This window comes from Danio rerio, chromosome 11 (assembly GCF_049306965.1).
Source record: "Danio rerio strain Tuebingen ecotype United States chromosome 11, GRCz12tu, whole genome shotgun sequence".
In the NCBI taxonomy this organism is placed as follows: domain Eukaryota; kingdom Metazoa; phylum Chordata; class Actinopteri; order Cypriniformes; family Danionidae; genus Danio; species Danio rerio.
The window spans coordinates 37,866,235-37,893,751 of record NC_133186.1 but is presented as its reverse complement, the minus strand read 5'-3'; the positions used below and the strand labels follow the sequence as shown (position 1 = coordinate 37,893,751).

The window sequence follows — 27,517 nt, the reverse complement described above, 5'->3', positions numbered from 1 at the left end:
TTTTATTTTTATTATAAATATTTAGATTTTATGTACTTTTGCATGTGATTTATTTTCATTATTATTATTATTATTATTAGTAGTAGTAGTAGTAGTAGTAGGATTAAAAAATGTCTAAATTAAATAAATTAATAAATTAATCTTTAGCTCATTTTCTCTCCTTTAATTTTTGCTCAACTATTATGTATTTTGCATTGTACATGCACATTGTTAAGTTTTATTTTATTTTATTTTATTTTATAGTATTGTTATTATTTTTGATTGGTTTATTTGTATTTATTTTTTAATATAGTTGTATTATTAAAAATATTTTGTTATTAGTACATATAGTTATTAGTAATATATTGTTTTTAGTATTCAATACATTTTCACATTATATTGTAATAGATTTTTATTTTAATTTATTTTTTTATTTTCTTGAGTTTGTAAAATATATTGTTTTTATTAATATTTTTATTTTATGTACTTTGATATTTAATTTATTGGTATTTAAATTATTATTATTACTATTATTATTATTATTATTATTATTATTATGATTATTATTAAATTAAATTAAACTTTCAGCCCATTTTCACTCCTTTAATATTTACTCAAATATGTATTTTCCAATGCACATGCACATAGTTCTCTTTTATTTGTTTATTTATTTTTTTGTATTATTGTTTTTAGTTATAGTTGCTGTTTTTTGCTTTTTTTGTTTGTGTTCATTTTAATACATTTATGTATTTTTTTTACTATTATTTATTGGATTTTTACCTTATATTGTTATTTTATATGTATTATTTTAATGTAGTAATATTGCTATTATTATTATTATTAATAATAAGTATTCATTATATTGTTAAGGATTTAATTTATTATTTTACATGTCATTTTTTGCTTTGTTTATTTGTATTTATCTTAATGTAGTAATATTGCTATATTATTATTATTATTATTATTATTATTATTATTATTATTACTATATTATTGTTGTTGTTATTGTTGTTATTTATTAAATTTTTACGTTATATTGTTAAATATTTCATTTATTATTTTTTTGCGGTTTATTTATTTTAATATAGTTATTGATCTTATATTTATTATTATCATTATTATTATTAACATTATTATTTACAATATTATTATTATTCATTTCATTTTTGTATTATATTATTATAGATTTTGATTTAATTTTTTAATTTAATAAAAAAAATTTATTGAGATAGCACAAACCATAACTTAATTCACAGCAGCCTCTGGGGGTCATTTCTGTACCACTGTTACCTGCACTGATTAACTCACAGCTATTCAAGAAACGGACTATTAAATTCTATAAAATGAAAGTACAGTCTGCATAAGGGGGAACCCAGGGGCCTTATAAAAATGCAGGGTGAACATTCTCCGGCTGCTTTGGCTCATTATGGTGAAGGGTTGCCGAGTTAAATGGGATGTTTTCTGAGATACTGTGTCATTGTTGTGACAAATGGGATTGACCTTTCTCTCTCTTTCAGATACACTGGCCTGTTTCCCCGCAGAGGAAGACTGAGTGTGTTTTAAGTGGCAAAGACACAAACGTGAGTATCGCTTCATAATTTACACTACCGGGACATAGTTTGGGATCAGTAGTATTTTTTACATTTTTCTTTTTTAAGACTAGCTGCTCACAAAGGCTACATCTATAGATTAGAGTAAAAACATGAACAAAATTATGAACAATTATTACAATTTAAACCACACTTTTTCTTGGTGAATGTAGTTTAAAATATAATTATATTAAAATATAAAGTTTAGTTTTTTTTTTGCTGAAATTTCAGCATCATTACTGCAGTCTACAGTGTCACATGATCTTTAATAAATCATTCTAATATGTTGATCCACTGCTTAAGACACATTTATTATTTATTATTATTATTATTATTATTAGTGTTATTAAAATATATTTACTTTTATCCATTAAATTTTAAAGAAATTAAAAAAGTAAAGATATATATTTTTTATTTGTTATGATTTTCATCAGAGAATCATAAAAATTCAAATTCCTCTCTGTAATTATGATAATGATTAGAATCGTTATTAACAAATGAGTACCAATAACAAAACAGCAGTAAGTATGCTTTAAATGACAGATATACGTGTACACTCACTGGCCACTTTATTAGGTACACCTTACTAGTAATGGGTTGGGCACCTTTTGCCTTAAGAACTGCCTTTATATTTTATGGAGATTCAACAAGGTACTGGAAATATTGCTCAGAGATTTTTGCTCATATTAACATGATAACATCACGCAGTTGCTGTAGATTTGTCGGCTGCACATTGATTACACGAATCTCCTCGTGCACTACATCCCAAAGGTGCTCTATTGGATTGAGATCTGGTGAATGTGGAGGCCATGTGGAGGCCATTTGAGTATAGTGTACTCACTGTCATTAAAAAACAGTTGTACCTAATAAAGTGAGTGTAAATAAAATTTTAAACTACATTCAAGAAAATATATGTATATATATATATATATATATATATATATATATATATATATATATATATATATATATATATATATATATATATATATATATATATATATATATATATATATATTAGATTTTCTTTTTTTAGTTTTGACAGTATTTTTGATAAAATAAATAGTCTTGGTAATCAAAACAGGTTTTATTAAAAAAAAAATTTCTTTCTGATCCCAAAGTTTTGTCTGATTTGCAGACTATATTGTATATAACTATAAACACATCCAATTTGGTTTAGACATCTAAACTCATCTCGATAACTAAAACCAGTTCTACATCTGCTTGTGGTTTAGATTTGAAGCTGTAAATGTCATTACAAATACACAACATATATAAACCCAGTCTACAGCCCTCCAGCCCAGCAAAAAAATATGTTGATATAAATGAAGTGACAGTGAGATATTCAGGTTCATAAGTAGCGTTGAGGTCAAATATATGTGTTACAAACCTCAGCCTTCCTGGTGAGACACCATGCATGAAAGCATATACATTCAGAGAAAAAAAACAGATGCACGAAACCGACTTGAGCTGGTCAGATTCCTCTTTTTGCAGACATATGGAACTGGGTGTGTGGTTTAGCGGTCTGTGCGCATCACTTGATCATCTGCACATCTGCAGTGTGCGTTTCACTGGAGGTGTTTGGTTGTGCAATGGTTTTGTACTTAGCGTCAGTTTAGGAGTGAGATGTAATGGGCTTTGACCACAGTTTATGAATTATTAATCATCTTGAATGCACTTGCTGTGAAAAGACTCTATAGGGGGACATTTTTGGTTTCTGATTTGACTTTTTTTTTATTTGTAATGTTGCTGAAATAAATGCTGGTACAGATTAAATGTGTAAGTAATAATAAATGAGTATTTGGTTTGTTTCTTGATGTTTTTATTGTATTGTCAGTAGAGGTTATAAAGGTTCATATGGCTTATAGACAGTCTTTGAATTGCATCACAGTGGCAGTAAGGCAATTTCAACTCAAAAGCTATTTAAATTTTATTTTCTTTGTGTTACTAAGACTTGAGGCTTTATTTTAACAATCTAGACACAACGTCTAAAGCGCATGGCGCAAAAGCATTAAGGGTGTGTCCGAATCCACTTTTGCTTTTTATGGACAGAAAAATACGTTTTGCACCCTGACGCATGGTCTAACGGGGTTGAGCCTATTCTCTTGACGAGTTATGGGTAGACCCACACGGAATCTGCGCCTGCAGATTTTCCACAGCCCATAATTAATTCTGTTTATTTACTCGAGTAAATGTGTGTAAATCTATATTTATTCAGTTTTTAAATTAATTACAGTAATATTATTTACTAATATGAAAATGTTCATCTGATTTATGTACAATGCCATTTGTACAGTAATATTTTCTGATATATTATATGAGAGACTTGCTTTATTCACCAAATAAAGTGAATCTATTTGTATTTGCATTTTAAACAATAAATAAATTTAAAAATATATATATTTTTTATTTCACATATTAAGGTTTTAGTTATGATGCTCCCAAAATAATTCCTCAGAAATCCACAGATTTTTACCAAAATTCTTAGCAGAAATAGCAAAAAACGTCCGCAGATTCCGTCTGGCCCTAGTTCTGGGTGTGTTTTGAGCATTACATGTTCACCAATTATAGTCTCACCTTCCATTCCCTTTAAGTGTCAGTTGTGTGGCACCATGGTGCATTTACGTATTTATTTCACTGGCTTTTTACAGTGTTATTTAATGGCTCTTTTGTTCTCCCAAAAGTACATTTCTAATGTTTATGTCTGCTTAAAGCTTTCTTAGCATTTAGCATACAGAGCTAACTTACATTTTTGTTTCACAGGCTTTTTAATGTCGACCCTAATGGCTTTTTTGTTCAGTCAGTCACAGACATGTGTTAAAATAAAGCCCTCTTGTTTCCTCTCCTAGGGCGAGTGTGGTAATTTCATCCGTCTGATCGAGCCATGGAACAGGACGCACTTATATATTTGTGGGACGGGCGCCTACAACCCTGTGTGCACTTATGTGAACAGAGGACGCAAGCCTATGGTAAATACTCTTTCAGATGCTGGGTTAACAGGAATCGAGAGGTGTGTCAAAAACAGGTACACCTGGATACCTGAGAGGCACAGGTGTTCCTACTGTATTTACAGATATGCCCTTTTTCCAGATTTCTCATCAAATCTATCCATTAGCCACTCTTACAGTCGATCAGCAGTGATTTCTCACTCACCATCCCCCTGTCACCTCCTCCTCAGCCTGTAAAAAGTCTCCAGGTGTTGGCTGGCGTTCACCTTCACAGCTGCCTTCCCCAGCGCACTATAACTCTCTCTTCTGTTTAGTCCTATTCTTTAATTGAGGAGCTTAAGTTTCTCCGCTCAAGCCAGGCATCACTCTGTGGACCCTCTTTGCCTTTTTAAGCACCCTTGCTTTCAGTGGAGTAAATACAACTCTTGTTTTCTAATGATAGCCCTAAAGTGTAATTAGGAGAAGTTGGGATTCTATCAAACGAGTGAACAGATTGGTTCATTAGTAGGAATTCAACTCACTGACTCAGTGATTCTGTTGCAGTGGTTCAACATTCAATGAAGAGGAATGGACTGAATTGTAAATGTTGAAAATGATTATCAGTAATAAAGGATTTGTTATTCAATTATATCTTCAGCTATCTTTCTCAAATGAGCCGCTGCAACTGAATTGCTGAGTCCCTGAGTTGAATTAAAACCTTATGAACAAATCTGTTGATGAACAAATCAACTGATTCCCTGAAAATGAATCAACTTTATTCCCTGAAAAGAAATGTTAATTGTTTTTGAAGACTGGTACAAAGGCAGTGAAAAGTCATTCCATTTGATTCATTATATGAAATAAATTGTAGTAAATTGATCTAATGGTCAACTCACTCCAATCAGTTGCAGCAGTCAACAGCTTATATTAAGTTGAATTCCAACTTATGAACAAATCTGTTCACTTGTTTGAGAAAGAAGTCAACTGATTCACAAAGAAAGTTACATTTTGAACCCAGAACTACAAAGGTCATGAAATGTTGATGATTCATTCCATTTGATTCAATATATGAAAACTATTGATTCAAAAGATTTGATTCTCGACTCAATAATTCAGTTATTCAGCTGCAGCAGTCCTTCAAAGGGAAAGATTTTTGTAAGAAACTGATATATTTTTAAATTCTTTTCCACAACAATCTTATTCAAATTGACTTCTGCAAATTAATAAATGAGTATGTTTACATGGACACCAATAATCAGATTAAAATACGATTAAGACAATATTCTGTTTATGAGTCTACCATGTAAACAGCAATTTTTATTAGATTAATCCGATTAAGGTCAAACTAAACAGAAATTGGATTAAGACATGTCAACACCTCATGCCTAATTCAGACTGCATGATTTTAGCCCCGATTTTGACTCGCTGACAGGTTTTGAGTAAACGCTGACAAATGCCTGAAATCACAGGCAAATCGGTGCTTGATCACATGACTGACTATCACACAGTGTGAACTATCAATTGAGAATTGCCGATGAGTCGCCGATGCCCGTGAGATATTTGGCATGCTAAAGATCTGGAGCTGTCAGTGATTCAAATCATGCAGTGTGAAATGAGTTTTGACTTAAAATAACATTGGCGATTGCCTACATCCAATGAGAAAACAGCATTCACTAGTATGGATATCTGCAGGTCAGCGGGAGGTTGGGGGAGAAGTTATTTTCAGTTTATTTGGACCCAAGAAATGGTGGAGAAACTAGTGTAAATTTGGCAGGAGCACGAGTGTCTGTTTGACGTGTCATGTAAGCAATATTACAACCGGGTCAAAAAAGACAAAAGTACAGGAAAAATTGCTAATTCCCTTCAATCCCAGGTGAGCAAATATGTACATTTTCTACCCCATTAAAGGCTTCTTTCTCATTATGTAGTTATTAACAAAAGATTTACTACGTATTTTTGAGATGTGAGATGTAGTTTGGACAAAGTTGTCGGCGATTCTTCCTATTCTGAAGTCATGCAATGTGAAACCCCCTGTTGACGATCCACCTTGCAGTGTAAACGAAGCAGCGACGAAACGCTAGCCCAGAAAGTCATGCAGTGTGAAAACATCTGTGACACGACTACTTTGAAAATCATGCAGTCTGAACTCGGCATAAATCAAATTATTACCATTTGTTGAGGATTTTTGCCATGTTTTGCGACAAGATATTTCACACACATATGGCTGTTTGACACTATTCTCTGCGACTATCGAGTCAGTAAAGGAACGCAGACACACACATCGCGAAATGCTGAGTTTTTTTTTTTTTTTTTTCAGTGTGCGGTATCTAATTCAATTTCAATATCTTATTTGTCACAGGGGCATAAATGAAATGTTCCTGAATGAAAGTGAAAGTGCCAAACTGCACTTAAAGCTGAAACGTTGAAAATTAAACAATTGGAATTACATCAAACTCCAGAGAAAACGTGCATAGCGTAGTGACGCAACAATGTTAAGTGGTCTATGTGCTATAACATGTGAAATGGGATAATGAAAGGAACGTTCAAAAACGTTCATGTAAACCCCTTAATCATATTATTGTCTTAATCAGATCAAGGCAAACAATTCAATTACTGATGTCCATGTAAACATAGTCATTGATCTCCAACATAACAACAAATCTTTTCACTTATTTTTAAAAGGGTTTCGCTGGTTCACTGAAAAGAAAGCTCATGTTTTACTGCATACTGTAAATGCAGAGAAATAATTTGTTCAATTTGATTCATTAAGTTTATTTGTTTTGATTCTCAGCTGAGTGAATCAGTCAACTTCTCATTGCAGGAGAAGGCTATATTTTTAATCGCTGTCCACAATAATCACTCTGCTGAATGATTGTTCTCTCAAGGTGTTGACTGAATCCTTAATAGTAAATCACTCATCGTTTAGAATCACATGAGGTTGAGTAAACAATATCAGAATTATTCCTCTAATTTCCCAGTTTTTATTATAGAAGCTGTGTTATGCTATGGGAGCTCCCATTATAGCGTCTCGGTATGGTGCTGGAGGTCTACAGCCAATTATAATGAACCGCCTCGACTTTTCCCATGAATGAATTCTCACCTGGCACACATCGTTTCAATGCCCTCTGCGTGTGAATGTTGGTACAAGAGCTGAGGGGTGATTTCATCCCCTTAACACCCGCTCTTTCTAGACAGGAAAGCTGGGTCGCAGACTGCGTCCACACAGTCCTCCAGCCAGGCAAACATCTCTACGTCTGTCCCAATGAGCACGACACACATCACGGCTAACATTAACCCAAAGACATCCAGATGTGGCCAGTTGCAGCAGGTCTTTGGCATGCGAGCTGAGCTGTACCCAAGACATTGTACTGAAAGAAACACATATGGCAGACGTGCTGACTCAAAATGTTGATTCTTGGGGTTTTCCGAGAGCCAGCTGTGCAACCCATCATGGTCAAAACCGTCCAACAGCAGCACGCTATGATAACACCGCTGACTCAAACACATGATACCACAATCCCTGATGAGTATTGATTTACACTTCAAGAAATTTGTAATGCCTAATATCTTTTACACTCTAACTAGCTTCAACTATCAAGTGAGAAATCTTGATATTCATGCTGCAAAACAATGTAGAGCAAACTATGATGGTTTTTTGATGGTTTTAGACACTTCTCATCTGCCTGACTGTAGACCAGACTTTGAGACTAGCTAGATTCACCTATATATGGGGCACGGTGTCACAGTGGTTAGCCCTGTCGCCTCAAAGTAAGAAGGTCGCTGGTTCGAGTCCGGGCTGGGCCAGTTGGCATTTCTGTGTGGAGTTTGCATGTTCTCCTCGTGTTGGTGTGGGTTTCCTCCAGGTGCTCCAGATTCCCCCACAGTCCAAAAACATGCGGTATAGGTGAATTGGATGAACAAAATTGGCCATAGTGTATGAGTGAATGTGAGAGTGTATGGGTGTTTCCCAGTACTGGGTTGCAGCTAGAAGGGCATTCGCTGTGTGAAACATATGCCGGAATAGTTGGCGGTTTATTCCGCTGTGGCGACCCCTGATGAATGAAGTGACTTAGCTGAAGGAAAATGAATGAATGAATACATTATTACAAATGATTAATCTCTCTGTAAAGACTTATTAGTTAAGGCCACTTAATATAAAGGGGGACCAAAAATTGTGTTGAATTGTCTTATTTTTAACTGGATATATTTGGGTATGCATTTTCTATTTATCTTTGAATTTCATTAATTTTTTGCAACTTGCTAGTTTTTTTTATTTATTTATTATTATTATTATTATTTTTTTTTTAACCAAAATTGCAGCTCACTAAGTTTTGAAGATCATCTCAGTGCTTGGCTGAGCTCCTGTTCTCTTTCTTTATGGAGAGCTGAAAGGAGGAAAGTGCTTTGGTTAGTGGGTTACATCATCCATCATGATACTGTGCTCTGTTTTAGACGGCCATGCATCTGCAGATGCCCCAGACCAGAGGCAGAGCTAGTCGTGCAGCTGAGCCTGAAACAGTGTTTGATGAAACAGGACTGCAGGTGGGACACGGATCTGAACGGCCGTCGACTCTTCAGCCGTCTACAGATGCATTAACCTGCATGCTCTCTGTTCCTCCGTGTCTGTCCTGTTCCTCCTCATCTGTGTCTGCCGTTGATTTCACTAACTCCGTGTCTTGTCTTTCTAACACGTTTTCTCTCAAAGTTTGTTCTGTGGCTTTAAAACCTTCACTTTCTTTTAGTTAAAGTAAATGTCTTCACATTTCTTTCTGATCTGTTTGATTTCTGTTCTTGAATCTTTCTTTGTTTGTAGTTTTTATACACAAACTTACAGTAAGATCTAAAGTTAATGCTGCTGTATTTCGTGGCAAAACTTCACCTAATGTTTTCTGTAGTTCTGGTACAGTTGCAGTTTTTCTTTTTTCTTTTCATGAATAACAATTGTTTGGTCGCCCGCCTCGGCATTTATGGCCTTAGAGATAAAGTGAATGCCAAACACAGACTTTCAGGCCAAGCAGAGCAAACACAAGTTGGCTGTACCAAATACAAAGAAATAATAGAGCTACACAGCTAGACATTACTCAAATATTTCAGCCGTCCTACATTTCACATCAGAGGATGAAGCCTTCGACCTGCTTATGACCTGAGCTTTTCAAACGCACACACTTTAGTGGGATACATACAGTTTGAGCACCAAAATGTAAATCTTAACATTAAAACAAATCACTTTGGCTTATTAAACAGTTTTATTGTTGAGTTGAATAAAAATTAAATTTATTGATCTTAAATCAGCACTGCAGAACTGTCCCAGATAAAGTTTTAATTATTTGTAACACTTATTATCACTTGAACACAGTCGACATAGTTTTTTTTTTTTTTTTTTTTTTTTTTTTTTGGTGTTTGCTTTTTGTGTGTTGTTTCCTGTTTTGGTTCGGTTTGGTGTTTGTTTTTTGTTGTTTTGTTTTAGTTTGTTTTGTTTTTGTGTTTTTTTATTTTTTATTATAATTTTTTTATTTTTTTTGTGTTTTTTGTTTTTTTTTTGTTTTGATTTGATTTGGCTTGTTTCAGGTTTGTGTTTGTTTTTTGTGTTTTGTTTTGTTTTGGCTTGTTTTGGTATGGTGTTTGTGTTTTGTTTTGTTTTTTGTTGGTTTGTTTTGTTTTTTGTGTTTTGTGTTGTTTTGTTTTTTATTTTGGTTTGGTTTGGCTTGTTTTGGTTTGGTGTTTTTTTTTTTTTTTTTTTTTTTTTCATGATGCACACAATGTAAAACCTAAGTTTAAATTTGACGTATATTAGTAGTTATAATCAAATAATTGTTGTATTTTAAAACTATTGTATTAAATATGGTAATAGTAAACACACACACACACACACACACACACACACACACACACACACACACACACACACACACACACACACACACACACAAAGCACACTGTACCAATTCCCATATTAATTAATAATAACAAACTATTCCAAATTATAATAATATATGTATTCATTTAAATAATAAAAAAACACTCATGGGGCATAAAATGTCAAATTAAACATAAAGAATTATCAAAATTGGTCACATTTTACTAAAATGAACTTACAATGAATACTTGTAGTGTTTATGAATCATAATTCAGTGTTTACTAATGCATTATTAAAATCCAAATTCATGCATGTTGACATTGTTAATGCACTGTGAGTTAACACGAACCTATAATGAACAACTTTATTTCTATTAACTTATGGTAACGAAGAGGAATAAATACTGTAGTGGATGTGTAGTGGATAATGCAACCTTGTTGTAATGTGTTACTGCAAAATATATTTGTTAATATTATAATGTAAATTTAATATATATATATATATATATATATATATATATATATATATATATATATATATATATATATATATATATATATATCAATATACACATGAGCAATAAATGTTTATTTAGATAATAATTTCAAAATTAAGCAGTTTTCAGTGTAATAATAAAATGTAATGTACATTTAATTTCATTTTATATTTTAGAAAATATATTAACACATTTATATACATATTGACATGTATGGAGTTGAACATTTATGTAAATATATAATGTATGTATATTTATAAATGCATTGGGGAAAAGTTTTTTTTTAATCATAAAAAATATAATTATAAATAATAATAAATGAATAAATAAATATACAAATACATATGTGACATTTATAAGCACCTTTTCTTTTAAAATAATCATCTAATAATCAGATAATTATCGCAAAATTAAGCAGTTTTTTTTTTCCGCACAAAAATAGTTTTAGAAAGAATTTCATGGGCCCATTTTAGCTCAGTCAAACAAGAGTGTCTGTAACAAATGTTGGATTTTCTAATTTAAGGCGGTTCAACCCCCGCAGGATCTGCCAGCGCTGGCTGTTTCTGCGCTGTTGATTTTAATAACAGGTGAAAGGGAATCTGTTAATGCTGGACAGCTCTGCATATTTTGACAGCCTTTCCGCTCTCCTCCAAATGAATGTTGATAGATGAGATTAGCAGTGTCTTCCACTCGTCCGTCTCCTGCTGCGACTGTAGAGGAAACTCTGGGTTTAAAAACGCTACGGCTGCGGCTCATGGCGAGTCTGCAGGGCATGTCAGCGCATGCTCATGGCAATTCCTAAATCGCACATGCAAAATACCTGTCAGTCAGTGTTTCCACATCGTGCCTGGGGGATGCTGGGAAGGGCCGGTGTCAGTAAACCATTCTGCCATGCTCACAATGCAGGATTAGACACGTGTTCGCATCAAGGTTATTTAGTAAACTAAAACTATTTGTGAAACTCTTGTTAACGTAAATTAAAAAATAAAATAAAATCACAACAAATGGAAAAAGTAAGTGAAACGAATTAATCACTGAAAAAACTGAAACTGAAATAAATTATTAGCAAAAATAAATAATCTTACTTGTATAAAAAAGTACCTGTAGATGCAGCCAAACACATCAGTCAAGCGTGATAATGCACAAAAACATTCTATATAAACATAACATCTCTAACTTTTCTTCATTTGCAAAAAAAATTAAACTAGATAGGCATCTCTGCGGGTTTTGCATATCTTTAATATAAAGAATATTGTCTGTGTTCTTCTTTATTTTTTTTACTTGTTGCGTTTGTGAGATTTTGTGTCTGTTCAAGTAATTATTTTATTTGTATTACTCAGAGGTTTCTACAAGAATTAATGTAAGCTGTGTAAACACAAAAATAATGCCCTGGTTTGGACTGGACATGTCCTGTTAACTCTGTTAAACTAGAATTGACTAAAACTAGGGATGTAACGATTCACCTGACTCATGATGCGATACGACTTATGATACTAATCCCACCAAATTAAGATTTCAAAATGGTTTATTTTTAGCAAAATTATTTGAGACAAAATTAAGGTAAAAAAGAGACCTTTTTTTTTTTTTTTTTTAAATGCTGCACAATGTTTTTTACTAAATAAAAATTTTCCTGCAAGATAATTCATTGGCTGCACTTTTCTAAAAACAAATTGTCAAGAATATTCCTAGTAATTGACTCAACATGTTCTAGGTGCCGCAGAGATGAGGCCACCTTGGGCCACATATTCTGGATGTGTCCATCCTTAAAATCATTTTGTTCTGCAGTGTTTGAGACTATTTGAGGCCGAACTAGGTTAATTAGGTTATCTAGGTTAGGCTAATTAGGCAAGTTATTGTATAATGATGGTTTGTTCTGTAGATTATCGAAAAAAATAGCCTAAAGGGGCTAATAATTTTGACCTTAAAATAGTGTTTCAAAAATTTAAAACAGCTTTTATTCTAGCCAAAATAAAACAAGCAAGACTTACTGTGAAAATTTCCTTGCACTGTTTAACAGTAGGGAAAAAAAAACTAATAGGTGGCTAATAATTCTGACTTCAACTGTATATTTGAAAAGGAGATACAACTAGATCTAGTAATAGCAATATTTGGTGTGACAACTGAAAACCTTGCACTACTAGCAGGTCAATTAAATGCAATAGCTTTCTCTGCTTTTTTGGCCCGAAGGCTTATATTTCTGCAGTGGAAATCAACTACACCACCAACACATACTAAATGAGTAGAAAATGTCATGGAATATCTAAAGCTTGAAAAACTCAAATATTGCACCAACCAAGGCTCAAATAGAGCTTGGAGACCATTCCTGACATATTTTGAGAACAGATTTAATCCAAATGCTTGAATTATAAGAGAAAAAAAAATTTTTTTGAGTGCCCTGGACTGATTTCTGTTGTAGACTTGTCTACTACTAATATCGTTTCTGCAATAACTCAATTGCAATTTTTAAAAAATTCAAATAAAAAGTAAATAATTCAAATTAAATTAAGACTCTTTAATATAAACAAACTAACATTTTGTGCAGCTAAATTACAAATTTAAAATGAGTTCCAATCCAAAAATTAACAATACAAATTACAGAAGGCTCTTTCATACAAACAAACTAAAACTGTGACTGTGTTAGGATTTGACATATTTAAAAAAAAGAAATATGAGCATATCTTTGTTTTCTGGCATAAGCTAAGGTTTTTACACATTTACAATGTCCCCTGCTGATGAAAAAAACTCTTTCACTGGGGACTGAGATGAAGAAAGACTTTCCTAAACCAGAGAGCAGTGTGTACAAAGGTGGTCAATAGCCAAAATACTAATTTTAGTGATGATATAATAAGCAAATTACTAAAAGCTGCATAGACTAAACTGAAAAAGAGAGAAAAGGGGAACAATCTAATACCTGGATCTGCAACAGAACAACTTTCTTTTTCAGTCTGAAAAACATCTTCACATTTTCACTAGGAAAACACTTTTGCACCATGTGATCTCTATAACGTTAGCACTCATTGGATCACGATTCGTTCAACATTTCTATCGATTTGAATCATCACATATTTGAATGGATTTTCAGCAGGCTAACGGTGAATCGTTACATCCCTAACTAAAACTAAAACTAAATGTATAAAAACTAAATAGGAGTTCATTAGTTTAAAACTAATAATAATAAAGCCATTAATAAAATAAACCAAAACTAGACTAAAATCTACAGCAAATTCTATAAACATTATCGAATTAAAAAGTCTTCTAAAAAGCCAAAACCTTGGTTGGCATATGGACTATTAGTTTGGATATATGTTCATTTTTATCTGCTGTTTTTCACGTTTATGTTGTGCATCATCTTTTCCCTCATGCCTAACCTTGATGTCTTGACTTACTATACTAAATATATGTCATGTTTTTTAGGGATTTCAGGATGTTTACAGAGTCTACAAAGCATTTCTATAGAATCAGAATTATTGAATGTACTGTAAAACAGAGAAGCTGAATCTTTCCTTTCAATGTCTCTTTCAGGAATACGTGTTCCATTTGGAGCCCGGCAAGGAAGATTCTGGGAAGGGAAAGTGCCCGTATGATCCAAAACTGAACAGCGTCTCTGCTTTGATTAGTAAGTCCTTCAAGCACTTTGTCAAAAATGTTTAAAGAATGTACATTTCCACTTGAGTGCTTTGGGTATTTAACATTCAGTGCTCTACAGTGTTTTTGTGCGAGTCAACATATTGAAATAAAAGTCTCTAACTTCACATGGTTTACATGGACTTTAATGGACATTCATGCTTCCCAGGTAAACCTGTAACATCCATGGAAACTTTTTATTTTTATTTATTTATTTATTTTTATTAGTTAATTTAGTCACACATTAAAAAACAGTTCTGTTATAAACTGTTTAGGTTGATTGTGGGCCCAAAAATCACTTTTGAATCACTTTCTTTTACTGTCCCAAAAACATGCAGTGTTCATTTATACAAGTATAAGATTTATGAGATGGTACATTTCTTTCCTGATTGACAGTTAAATGGAGAAATCGTGGCGTTATTGGTTGTGGATTTTATTGGAAAAGTGCAAAGCGTGATTTCTGAGTAACTCTTAATGGAGATCTCAGATGGCAGTGAAAGTGTTTATACTGAAGCATGCGAGTCAGCGAAGTGTTTTAACAAGCCCTCTAACCATGCTTCTCACAGCGACTCTTCATGCACTACCAAACTCTACGCTTTATAGATCACTGGAAATGGGTCATTTCCTAATAGTGCTTGAGGGGAAAAAGCTTTTTAATTTTAGAGAGTTTAACTATGTTCCTTGTTCACAGAGAAGCTGTATGGTGTTGTGGAAAAATGGCTTTGTTTTATTAGGCTCATTTAAGTTGCCCTAGGTCACATAAATGCTGTTCATAGAAATAGGACAGTATGATTGGTCAAAAATCTAAATTATGATTGTGATATTCACTGTTAAAAAATATCTACTACTTTGCCTAATTTGATTTAGGGCTGTTGACCGAAGTTGAATATCCCAAATTGTATTACATTAAATTTGCCATGGGTAATTTCCTAATTTATTTGCTAAGATTTAAAAATAACTTGAAAACTTTGCTTTTAAACATATTAATTAAAGATGCCTCATTGCTTTTGACTTTTTATAATAAACCTATAGTAAAAACATAAACAAATCCATTTATAACACAATGGAGTTCAATGCTGAATACACTAGTTGAGCTGCTCCTGCTTTTGCCTTAATTTGCTCACTGATGTCTTGTGCATTGTCCTCTATCTGTTAAGTGACAGAATTTACATTTTAAAAGACTGATTCATTCACAGTATTTAAATGAAACATTTAATTCTAGTTGGCTTTTTGTACACTCTTAGAAATAAAGGTAAGCAAGCTGTCACTGGGGGGGTACCTTTTCAAAAGATACAAATTTGTACTTAAAAGGTCCATATTAGTACCTCAAGGATACATATTAGTACCTAAAAAGTGCAAAAGTGTTCCTCTTAAATTTTAGGTACTAATATATATGTATATATATATATATATATATATATATATATATATATATATATATATATATATATATATATATATATATATATATATATATATATATATATATATATATTAGTACCTAAAATTTGTAAAATATACACATATATATATATATATATATATATATATATATATATATATATATATATATATATACACATATATATATATACACATATATATATATTTTAAGGTACCAATATGTACCCTTTAAGTACAAACGTGTGCCTATTTAAAAGGTACCACCCAGTGACAGCCCACGTACCTTTATTTCTGAGTGTAGCTCCTCAGTTAAACAAACAAACAAAAGGTCATGTTAAATTCAAAATGATGATCTCTCTCAAAAGCATTTGCCCCAACCAACTCCCCATCATTCTACCTCTCTTTTCAGATGGGATGGCGGGCCAAACCAAAGGTTACACTCTTAGAAATTAAGGTACGGGGTCTGTCACTGGGGTGGTACAAACTTGTTCATAAAAGGTCTATATTAATATCTCAAAAAGTACAAAAGTGTTCCTTTTGAAACTTTTAGGTACTAATATGCTTTTTAGGGACCAATATGGAACCTTCAAGTACAAATGTGTACCATTTGAAAAGGTATCGCTACAGTGACAGCTTGTGTAACTTTATATCTGAGAGTGTACCATAGGCCATCTGGCCCACAGGCCCTACTTTGGGCACCTCTGTCCTGTAATATTCTTTTCTTGTGGAGAAAGTCTTGCTTCTTTTAGTTTGGATGGAATAAAAGCAGGTTTCTTTTTTTTATGATTTTTAAGGTCAATAGCCCCCTTTAAATATATTCATCTTTTTGATTGACTACAGAACACACCACTGACCATTGTCAAATGACTCACTTAGTTAATCTAATTTGCATAGTTAACCTAATAAGCCTTTTAATTTTGCACTTTAAACTGAATACTAGTATCTTGCACAAAATCTGATATTTCATAATATCTGCAAATATTATGTATCATCATCATGGCAAAGACAAAACAATTTAGGGACTTGGGAAATATTTGAAAAGTAATAAATTTTACAGAAGGGCTAATCATTTTGCTTTCAATTGTGTGTGTTTTATTGCACACTACATGCATCTGTGTATTTGAAAAACATATTTGAAAGAATATTTTCCTTTTACGATGTTAGATTGTGTATTACTAGTCTTTTCTTATAATATTGTTGATGAGTTAATGGGTCATATATTAGCTTTTCCCTGACTAAACCATCCTCAAAGTAGCGCGTCATCAGCCGAGACCAAACAACAGCACAAAGCTCCAATTTAGCAGGACTTACACAGCAGGTAATTCAGCAAAACCCTTGACTAGGAAAACAACTGGCTAAACCATATTATCAGCACAGCTTAGCAAAGCCCACAACTAGCAAAACCACTTAGCTAAGCCGGTAAAAACAATTTATCACAGGCTTACAACGAAGTACGACCTCAAAAACCACAAACAAACATACCAAGGAAGCTTTCGCAAACATTTTGGGCTGCCAGACCTCAAAAGAACGCTTTACTGCCTTCCTGCCTGGTCATATTTAAATACCACCTCGTATATTATAGATGTTTGGTTAAATTTACAAGGCCTTCTGACAGGCTGGCACCTAGACTTCCTTTAAAAATCAACAGTTTTGATACACCATTAGGAAAAAAGTGCCGGCGGGCTGAGCAAATAGACTGTCAACAAGCTCATTCTGCATCTAGCACATTACTTTTACAAACCCTTCTCACTGAATGTGTATCTGGCGGGGTACATAGAAGCAAGTGTGGGCAGAAATGGGCATGTCCAGAGCTCTGGATTCCTCAGATAGAGCATTAATCATGAGCACCATGGTTCTGCCAACTCTAATGCGAAGACACCTGCTCAAATGGCCTGCAACTGGCTTCTATACACACACACACGCAGACGCACACACACACACACACTTGACCTCCACAATACTTAACAAGGACCAAATACCTTCAGAGGCTATAATAACCCTCACATGCAGAGGCGTAATGATCGGCACATGTGAGAGCCAGTGGCCATCAGTCTTGTCCAGTGAGTCTAATGGAAGCTGGCAGTTGCTGTCAAGCCAAGATTTATATCACTGTTCAGTGTTTGTGTGTTTTATTGTTCCAACACACATAACTGTGGTGTATGTTAACATTTATTATATACTTTTTGTCACATTATTTCGTAAATATTGTTTAATAATAATAAATACATATTTGTACTATTATTATTTTTATTACAGTTATCTTTATAATAATAATAATAATAATAACTATTTTTGCTTTAATTACTATGGTTGTTGTTATAATTACCAGTATCTTTATTATTATTGTTATTATTATTATTATTTACAACTATGATTACTAATAAGAATAATAGCAACGTCAAGCCATAAAATGATAAAAAATAGTTTTTTGGTGGTATTATTGTACTACTACAACTATTAATATTATTATACAAAATAATTGAATTATTAGAAAAGTGTTGCTGTAAATTGAATAGCTGCTCAGTAGATGCTCTTTATCTCTGTCCTGATGGATCATCTGGCACTGATGTTGAAAGAACAATGTCATATTTTGGCTGTGACTGATATTTCATCATAGACCGCAAAATCTAATAAATCATTTGCACACTCTTTCTGTGTTTCTCAGATGGAGAACTGTATGCAGGGGTGTATATTGACTTCATGGGAACAGACTCTGCTATTTTCCGCACTTTGGGGAAAAACGCAGTCATGCGTACCGACCAATACAACTCAAGATGGCTGAATGGTAAATTTTATTTTCCTTTTTAGTTTACTTTATTTTTTTTCCATTTTTTTCCCCAATAATTCCATTATTTTGTTTAAATTTATTTTCACTTTATTTTAATGTATTTATTTTATTTTATTTTCATTTATTTTATTTTCATTTTATTTCATTTATTTTTATTTATTATTATTTTATTTATATTTCTTTTATATTTTCATATCTTATTTTTATTTTCATTAATTTATTCATATTTTATTTTCCTTTCTTCATTTTATTTCATTTATTTTATTTTATTTTATTTTCATTAATTTAATTTAAATTAATTTTCATTAATTTTATTTTATTTTCACTTTATTTAATATTTATTTTAAATTTTGTTTTTATTTTCATGTATTTTATTTTATTTCCATTTATTTTATCATTTTATTTTTTAATCAACAGTTTGGATTTTTGCAGGTCTTTTAAATGGTTCTTTTTTGCACACAATTTCTCAGCAGGAAACTGCAGGTGAATAGTGTAAATACTTCCCCTGATGCAATTACGCCAATCTATTGTACTACACGTTTTATAAAATTTTGTCTTTTAAATATGCATATAAGGCATTTTTATTAAATATGCAATAATTTGCATATGTTTTTTTAGCACAAAGTCTAGTTTAAAGTTATTTTCTTTTATTTGAAATATTATAGAGTCAAGGGGTTTTATATAGGAGGTTTTATATAGGGGGTTTTCTTTTTTCAATAGTTTGTTAATTCCATAATAACTTTTTGCAGACTGAAATGTTATGTATATAATTTGATAGATTATGCACAAACGTATCCCTCAGTAAAAACCTTTAGAAAACAGATATAAATAAAACTGTGAGAATTGGTTGAGATATAGCGTTTAAAAATATGTATTGTAATTGAAATCTGCATGCATAAATTGATAAAGAACAGAACAATAATTGTATGTATTTTGGATCTGACAAAAACAAAAAAAAACACTTTAGGAATATTCAAAATTTCAAAATTAGTCACATGATAAAACAAGATGTTTCTCCCTGCATTGTCTTGCCCTAATATGAAAAGTGTGATTATAAATTGTCCAAAATGTAAACTATCATTTCGCATTCTTTTCCTCTGTCTGTCTTTCTTAGACCCATCATTTGTCCATGTGCACCTCATTCCTGACAGCGGTGAGAAAAACGATGACAAACTCTACTTTTTCTTTCGTGAAAAGTCTTCTGAAATGGGCCAGAGCCCGAAATCACAATCCCGCATCGGCCGCATCTGCCTGGTGAGCTCAAACTCTTAAATATAAATCGATGAATACGACCCAAAGTTTGAGACATTCCGTCCCGTTCAGCATCTCTGAAAGAGATTCCAACTCCAGCACAGAGCGAGAGTCCTGGTTTGTGGATATTTGACTGTGGCGTTTCTGTTTGCTTGCCGCTGACGTGCCGAAATCCACACATATTTGCCCTCACTGCTTACAATACGTCTCTCTATCCGTGCGACCCTTGACCCTGTGACCCTTGACCTGTCAGGTCAGCCGATTTGAGTATGACAGAAAGTCTTCGGCAGAACTGTGCTGTGGAAAAGATCCCTAATTCAGCCATTTGTCCCAAGTGTGGAGCTGAAGCACACGTTCTTAATGAAAATAGTGCCAGACCACAACTGCAAATTGAGCAGGGCAGAGAAAACAAACACAGAGCCACAGGGGGAAACTCAGGGGGTTGTGGTGCATCATCTTGGGCTTAATGTGAACTTAAGGGTATGATCTTGTTTAACTGTACTTGGGAGGGATGAATTCCAAAAGGCTTCACATAAAGAAAGCTGAACTAGACCAAAGAAATGGTGTTCATTTAAGCATTTTGTGAGTTATATATTAAGTATAGAGGAGGGTCAGCTTTTTCAGTAGTTTGTGTAATATATATGCATAATTAGTAAATTAATTTCTTATATTTATAATACAATGGAATACAATACAATACAAACTCTATTGTCAGATATATATTAGATTTTTTCTTGTATAACAGCAGGTTACAAACTCATTACAAATAGATAAAACATGATCAAACTCAGTGTTTTTTTTGGATATTGATTGAATTCTGACATACTGTAACCTGTGATGGGCTATTTTAGGAAATGATCTTTTGAGACGACCTGTATTTGATGAAAAACAGTGAAATTTGCAAAACGGGCACACATTTGCATCTCTTTGTGACTCCTTTTAAGCCGGTTAAATTTATTTTTATAGTAGCTTGTTGTGGGGCAACGCAGTAGGTAGTGCTGTTGCCTCACAGCAAGAAGGTCGCTGGGTCGTTGGTTTCTGTGTGGAGTTTGCATGTCCTCCGGGTGCTCCGGTTTCCCCCACAGTCCAAAGACATGCGGTACAGGTGATTTGGGTAGGCTAAATTGTCCATAGTGTATGAGTGTATATGTGTGAATGAGTGTGTGTGGATGTTTCCCAGAGATGGGTTGCAACTGGAAGGGCATCCGCTGCGTAAAAATGTGCTGGATAAGTTGGCGGTTCATTCCGCTGTGGCGACCCCGAAATAATAAAGGGACTAAGTCGACAAGAAAATGAATGAATGAATGAATGAATGAGTAGCTTGTTGTTTTTGTTGTTGTTTTTATTATTATTATTATTTAAGATCAGTGCAAACTATTTTCCTATTTTTTTAAGATATGATAAAGTTTAGCCACATAACACAAAGGTGCACTTGTGGTGGTATTGCAAATAATAGCAGTCGATTTAAGTCCAATATTTAACGATCCATTCATAAACTGTCATTTGCTTTGTTTACATTAGTACATTACTAAAATTGTCAAAATATTTTCACAATTTAAAATAACTCTTTACTATGTTTATATATTTTAAAATGTTGTAGTGATACAAATCTACATTTTTTTAACATCATTACATCATTAATTCAATACTTCAGTGTGTCAATTTGCTACTGAAACCAAACTGTTAAAACATACAGTATACTTTTGCAATGACCTGTTTTTAATGTCACCAAGCAAGAATTTTTGTTTGGAAAGACTTTAGAGGAAACATTTTTAAATGTGAATCCTTCAAAACAAAAACTGACCTAACGTGCGTTAACTTAAAAAAAATAATAAATTCTTATGCGTTATTTATTGCTGATTATGTCTTTTTATTCTTAGAATTTTTTATAGAAAACTGATATTTATAAAATTATGATATGGAGGCCATGATGGACAGAGTCTAGTAGGCAAATTTGGCCTGGATGGCGGGGTCAAACCCCTACTCTTTTTCGAAGGACAATGTGGGTTTTTAACGACCACAGAGTCAGGACCTTGGTTTAACATCTCATCTGAAATTATTCTGTTTAATTTAGTGTAAACCGTGTTCAATTGTATATATATATATATCTTTTTTTTCCCAAAGTTAACATTCTTTGATAATTTAAAGTTCAAAAGCACTCAATGTTTTAGAAAAAGTTTATTTTCTAACATTTTAAGTGTCTTTACTTTTACATTTTTATCAGTTTTATGTAGCACTCTTGCTAAATTAAATTAAATCATTACTTTTACACAAAGTTAATAAAAACTTATAAGGTTTTGAAAAGGTGGCTCAGAGGTTAGCACTGTCGCCTCACAACAAGAAGATTGCTGGTTAGAGTCTCAGATGAGTCAGTCGGCATTTCTGTGTGGAGTTTGCATGTTCTCCCCGTGTTCACATGGGTTTCCTCTGGTTGCTCCGGTTTCCCCCACAATCCAAAGACATGCTCTATAGGTGAATTGGAATAACTAAATTGCCTGAAGTGTACGAGTGTATATGCGAGTGAGAGATTGTATGGGTGTTTGCGGTAATGGGTTGTGGCTGGAAGGGCATCCGCTGTGTAAAACATATGCTGGAACAGTTGATGGTTCATTTTGCTTTGGCGACCCCTAATAAATAAGAGACTAAGATGAAGGAAAATGAATGAATGAATGAATGAATGAATGAATGCACAACTTTTTGTGCATGTCTTTTGTGATTGACTTTTGAAACTTGCATGTGTCCACTGAGAGGTTTCATATGTGGGACCACATAGTGGTATATGACATTGCATGAGTATGTGTGTGTGTGTGCGTGAGTGTCTGTGTGTGTGTGCGCGTGTGCGTGTGGGTGGTGAGTTTGTGTGTTTATCCGCTTTCTGTTTTGTGTTTACATGCATGTTTACAAGAGTGCGTGGTCTCTGTCGTGCAGCCCCCCCAGGTCTTTGTTTATGAGTCGGGGTCATGTGTTGACCTCTCATGCAAACACACCCCTGCGCTCTGGGCTTTATAGATCACCCTCCAGAGGACCAGCCATTCTGTTTCTCACATCTGCACCCATCTGGTCACCATCCACCCTCACACTGAGATCTGGAGCGGCTATTAATAACAACAAGAGATCATGCAATCAAAGATGACATGCAGAGAGCCCCAGGAATAATCATTCATAGAGTTTTGTTGAAAAGTCAACTTGCAGAATCTGTTCAATAGATAGTTCAACAAAGTTTTAATTAATTATTTATTTATTTTTTTGATTATGAAAGTATTTGTTATTTACGAATTAAATGGTAGTGCAAATCTGAGACAGCAGCACACTGTCTTAATTTATTCAAATGGAAAAAAAGAACCAATCATGTAGAATGGATCATTGAGTAATTAATAAAACTGATTGCATTTATAGATTACATACCAGGTAATATGAGAAGATTTATTAAACAATTTTACTGCTGGAACATTTACATATAATAAATTAAATGCATTTATATTCATAGGAGGATCAAAGCAAAAAAAAATAATTATTGACAATATTAAGTGGAATTAATAAGGTTACAAAAATATTCTTTTTTTTAAATGTTTGGTAAGATTTTATTTTGATGGTCTATTTGAGTATTAGTAGACTATCTGCTTAATATCTGTTGATACTTCTCCTTCAACAGACATTTAACTGACTCTAAGAAACCTTGCAAGTACATGTCAACTTACACTAACCGAATCCCAACCTAAGAGTCTACTTATAATCGAATGAGAATTAAATGCAATGTAAGTTTAATTCAACAAACAGACCATCAAAATAAAGTGTGACCACAAAAAGTTCTTTTAATGATTATTTATTCTCAGTCTGTACGCTTGGCTTTTTTCTGCAGGATATTCGTACAAGTTAAATCAGAGTGAGAATTGAAAAAACTCTGAAATGACTGTAAAGGGTATTATTTTGAGGTATCATTATAAGAAACATAGACACATCCCCTGTATGATGTTCAAAATGTAGGTATGGTTTTTATATTTTCAACTCAAAAAAATAACTAAAAAGCAGCATTAAAAAATAAAATAGTAGATGACATCAAAATTGGGTAAAATCTTCTTTATTAATTTGTGAAACTTTAACACATAGTAAGGAAAACAAAAAAGGAGGGTATAAAAAAAATAACAATAATAGAAAAAAAAAAATATATATATATATATATATATATATATATATATATATATATATATAATTTTTTTTTATGTTTAGATTTTAAACATTATTAACGAATAATATACTAATGTTTAGATGGGTCAGTTGGCATTTCTGTGTGGAGTTTGCATGTTCCGTATTGGCATTGGGTTTCCTCCGGGTGCTCTGGTTTTCCCCACAAATACAAAGACATGCATGCACTATAGATGAATTGGGTAAGCTAAATTGTCCACAGTTTATGTGTGTGAATGAAAGTGTATGAATGTTTCCCAGTAATGGGTTGCAGCTGGAAGGGCATTCCCTGTTTAAAACGTGCTGGATAAGTTGGTGGTTCATTCTGCTGTGGCGACCACTGATTGATAAAGGGACTGAAGCTGAAAAGGAAATGATTGAATGAATGTTTAGATGATTTATGCACAATACAATTTGGGTAATATTATGGAAAAAAGGTAATATTTTATACTTACCAATGAATCAGTAATATGTTCCATCTCTTAGTGGATGTATGAAAGACCTACTGTGGTTTTGTTTGCCAACCAATTGGTTCTGCATGGATTTGCATTGTAACCATTAAAAAAAAGTTAAGAATGTTATTTTTTTTTTTATCTTAACTCCTATACTCCGCATGAATCCGCAGATTTAATTTTACCAAAATCTGCACCGAAATCTCAAAAAAGTTTACAGATATTAGCAGTTAACAGCTACAGTAGTTTACAGACCACTATATCAAGGTTTTTATGGTGGTTTTGTGTCTTATTTTAATTTACTGCATTACACTTGTATTGAAAATTTGATCCAAGTTACCCGTAATGACGGTAAATTGTTTTGGAATGACCTAGTGTTGAATAAATAATAAGGGCATTTTTGGGTGAACTATCCCTTTAACAGTACCTTCAAAACGAACAGCTCCTGACCTAAGTCCAATAATAAATCAGGATTCCTCAAGCACCTCTTTCCAAAATTTGGCTGGCTATCAAACCAGATCGGGTGTGTTTTGTGAATCAAACGAGACACTATTTGCAATCATGTCTTCTCACAGCTAACTTTTCCCGGCTGTTTGTTCCTCTGTGGAGGGGCTTGATATAAATTCAGCACAGCTATTTCACCTCTCTTTGATTTTGACTCAAAACGACGGCTGTGTGTTTACAGAACGATGACGGCGGTCACTGCTGCTTGGTCAACAAGTGGAGCACCTTCCTGAAAGCCCGTCTCATCTGCTCGGTCCCAGGAGCTGACGGGATTGAAACGCACTTCGATGAGCTCAGTAAGTGTCTGTTTCCATCTCCAACAGATTAAAAAAGGCCTCATCTGGATTCTTAGAGTGCTTTTTTTGAAACTGGCTTATTTCTCCCGTAGCTCGGTTCTTTTATGCATACAGTTGAAGTCAGAAATATTAGCCCTCCTGATTTATTAGCCCCCCTGTATTATATATTCTTATTTCTACAAATTATGTTTAATGGAAAAAAATTTTCAACACATTTATAAACATAATACAGTTAATAACTTATTTCTAATAACCGATTTCTTTTATCTTTGCCATAATGACAGTATATAATATTTTACTTGATGTTTATAAGATACTAGTGTTTAGCTGAAAGCGAAATTTAAAAGCTTAACTGGGCTAATTAGGTAATTAGGCAAATCATTGTATAGCGATGTTTTTTTCAGTAGACAATCGATTAAAAAAATATTATTAGGAGGCTTATAATATTGATCTTAAATTTTTTTTTTAATTAAAAACTGCTTATATTCTAGCCGAAATGAAACAAATAAGACTTTTTCTAGAAGAAAAAATGTTATAGGAAATACTGTGAAAATTTCCTTTTTCTGTTAAATATAAGAAAAATTTACAGGAGGGCTGGAATTTTTTTTTGACTTGAACAAAACTATTGGCTCGAGATTACCTAATGCCTAGTTCAGACTGCGTGATTTTAGCCCCGATTTTGGCTCGCCGACAGGTTTTGAGAAATCGCTGACAAATGCCTGAAATCACAGGCAAATCGTGAGTGACAAACACACAGTATGAACGATCAAAGACGCGATCTGAGAGAATCGCCGATGAGTCGCCGATGCCTGTGAGATATTTGGCATGCTAAATATCTGGAGCTGTCGGCGATTTAAATCATCACGTGTGAATTGAGTTTTGACTGAAAATAACATCAGCGATCGCCTACAGCTAATGAGAGAGCGGCATTCACTTGTGTGTGCGTGTGTGTATACCTGCTGCAGGCCAGCGGAAGGCTGGGGGAGAAGTTAAAAGCGCTGATTTTCGATTTATTTGGACCCACGAAATGGAGGAAAAACAAGTGGAGGTTTGACAGGACTCAGAAGCAACTGTGTCTGTTTGACGTTTCATACAGAAAGAAATTAGTTTATTATCAACGTTGAGGAGAAATGGCTAATTCCCTTTAAACCCAGGTGAGCAAATATGTACATTTTCTACCCCATTAAAGGCTTCTTTCTCATTATGTAGTTAATAACAAAAGATATACTACGTGTTTTTGGCTGTGAGACGTAGTTTGGACAAACTTGTCGGCGATTCTTCCTATAGTAAAGTCATGCAATGTGAAAGTCCTTGTCACCGATCCATCTTGCAGTTTAAACAAAGCAGCGATGAAACGCTAGCCCAGATAGTCAAGCAGTGTGAAAACATCTGTGACACGACTACTTTGAAAATCATGCAGTCTGAACTCGGCATAAGTGAGGTTGTTTCAGCTCAGTTTCAACAAACTCTGAAGCTCTTCAGTTGTTGTGCAAAATTACTCAAACTAATGCACCAGGCTATATGACTGCATATGATGGTTATATAAGTGGGCAAAAACCTCTAAATGCCATCTGAAATTTTCTTCTAAAGTTACCATTTTTCCCTGGCTCTTGTGTGCATGTTCAGTAATTTTGTTTAACAAAACACAACAAAGCTAATGTAAACACAACGCTCATTTTAGAAGGAAATTTCAGGTGGCATTTAGAGATTTTTGCATCTGAACTCTTCAAATAGATACAGATAATTGTACATTTGCTGTCTAACTGAAAAATTATCATTATCAAATAATAATAATCATCATTATTATTAATTTATTTAATTTTATTATTATTTGTATCATTATTACTATTTTTTTACTATTTTATTATTATTATTATTGTTATTACAAATTATTATTGTTATTGTTTATTATTATTTTACTATTATTATTATTAATATTATTAATTTTAGTCATAATTTTTATAATAATAATAATAATAATAATTATTATTATTATTATTATTATTATTATTATTAGTATTATTATTATTATTATTATTATTATTATTATTATTATTATTATTATTTAATCAAAGCCAAATATTCATCCATAATTCAAACTTAACTTATTAATGGCAGGCAAATGAGTGCTTTTTACCCGTTAAGAAAATTTTGCAAAATACCGTTTG

General features: G+C 33.0%; 1 protein-coding gene across 4 annotated transcripts in view; it reads left to right on the top strand.

The window, feature by feature from the left end:
• Positions 1-27,517, top strand: part of sema3fb (sema domain, immunoglobulin domain (Ig), short basic domain, secreted, (semaphorin) 3Fb) — a 135,404-nt gene that overhangs the window by 83,509 nt on the left and 24,378 nt on the right. For 2 of the 4 annotated variants that reach the window (XM_021479878.3, XM_068224389.2), the window contains exons 4-10: positions 1,497-1,559; positions 4,418-4,537; positions 8,948-9,037; positions 14,371-14,464; positions 18,542-18,661; positions 19,779-19,918; positions 25,235-25,349. In XM_021479878.3, coding sequence (XP_021335553.2) covers positions 1,497-1,559; positions 4,418-4,537; positions 8,948-9,037; positions 14,371-14,464; positions 18,542-18,661; positions 19,779-19,918; positions 25,235-25,349 — 742 coding nt within the window. The remainder of the gene's footprint in view (positions 1-1,496; positions 1,560-4,417; positions 4,538-8,947; positions 9,038-14,370; positions 14,465-18,541; positions 18,662-19,778; positions 19,919-25,234; positions 25,350-27,517) is intronic. The other 2 variants (XM_068224391.2, XM_068224390.2) reach the window with 1 other exon arrangement.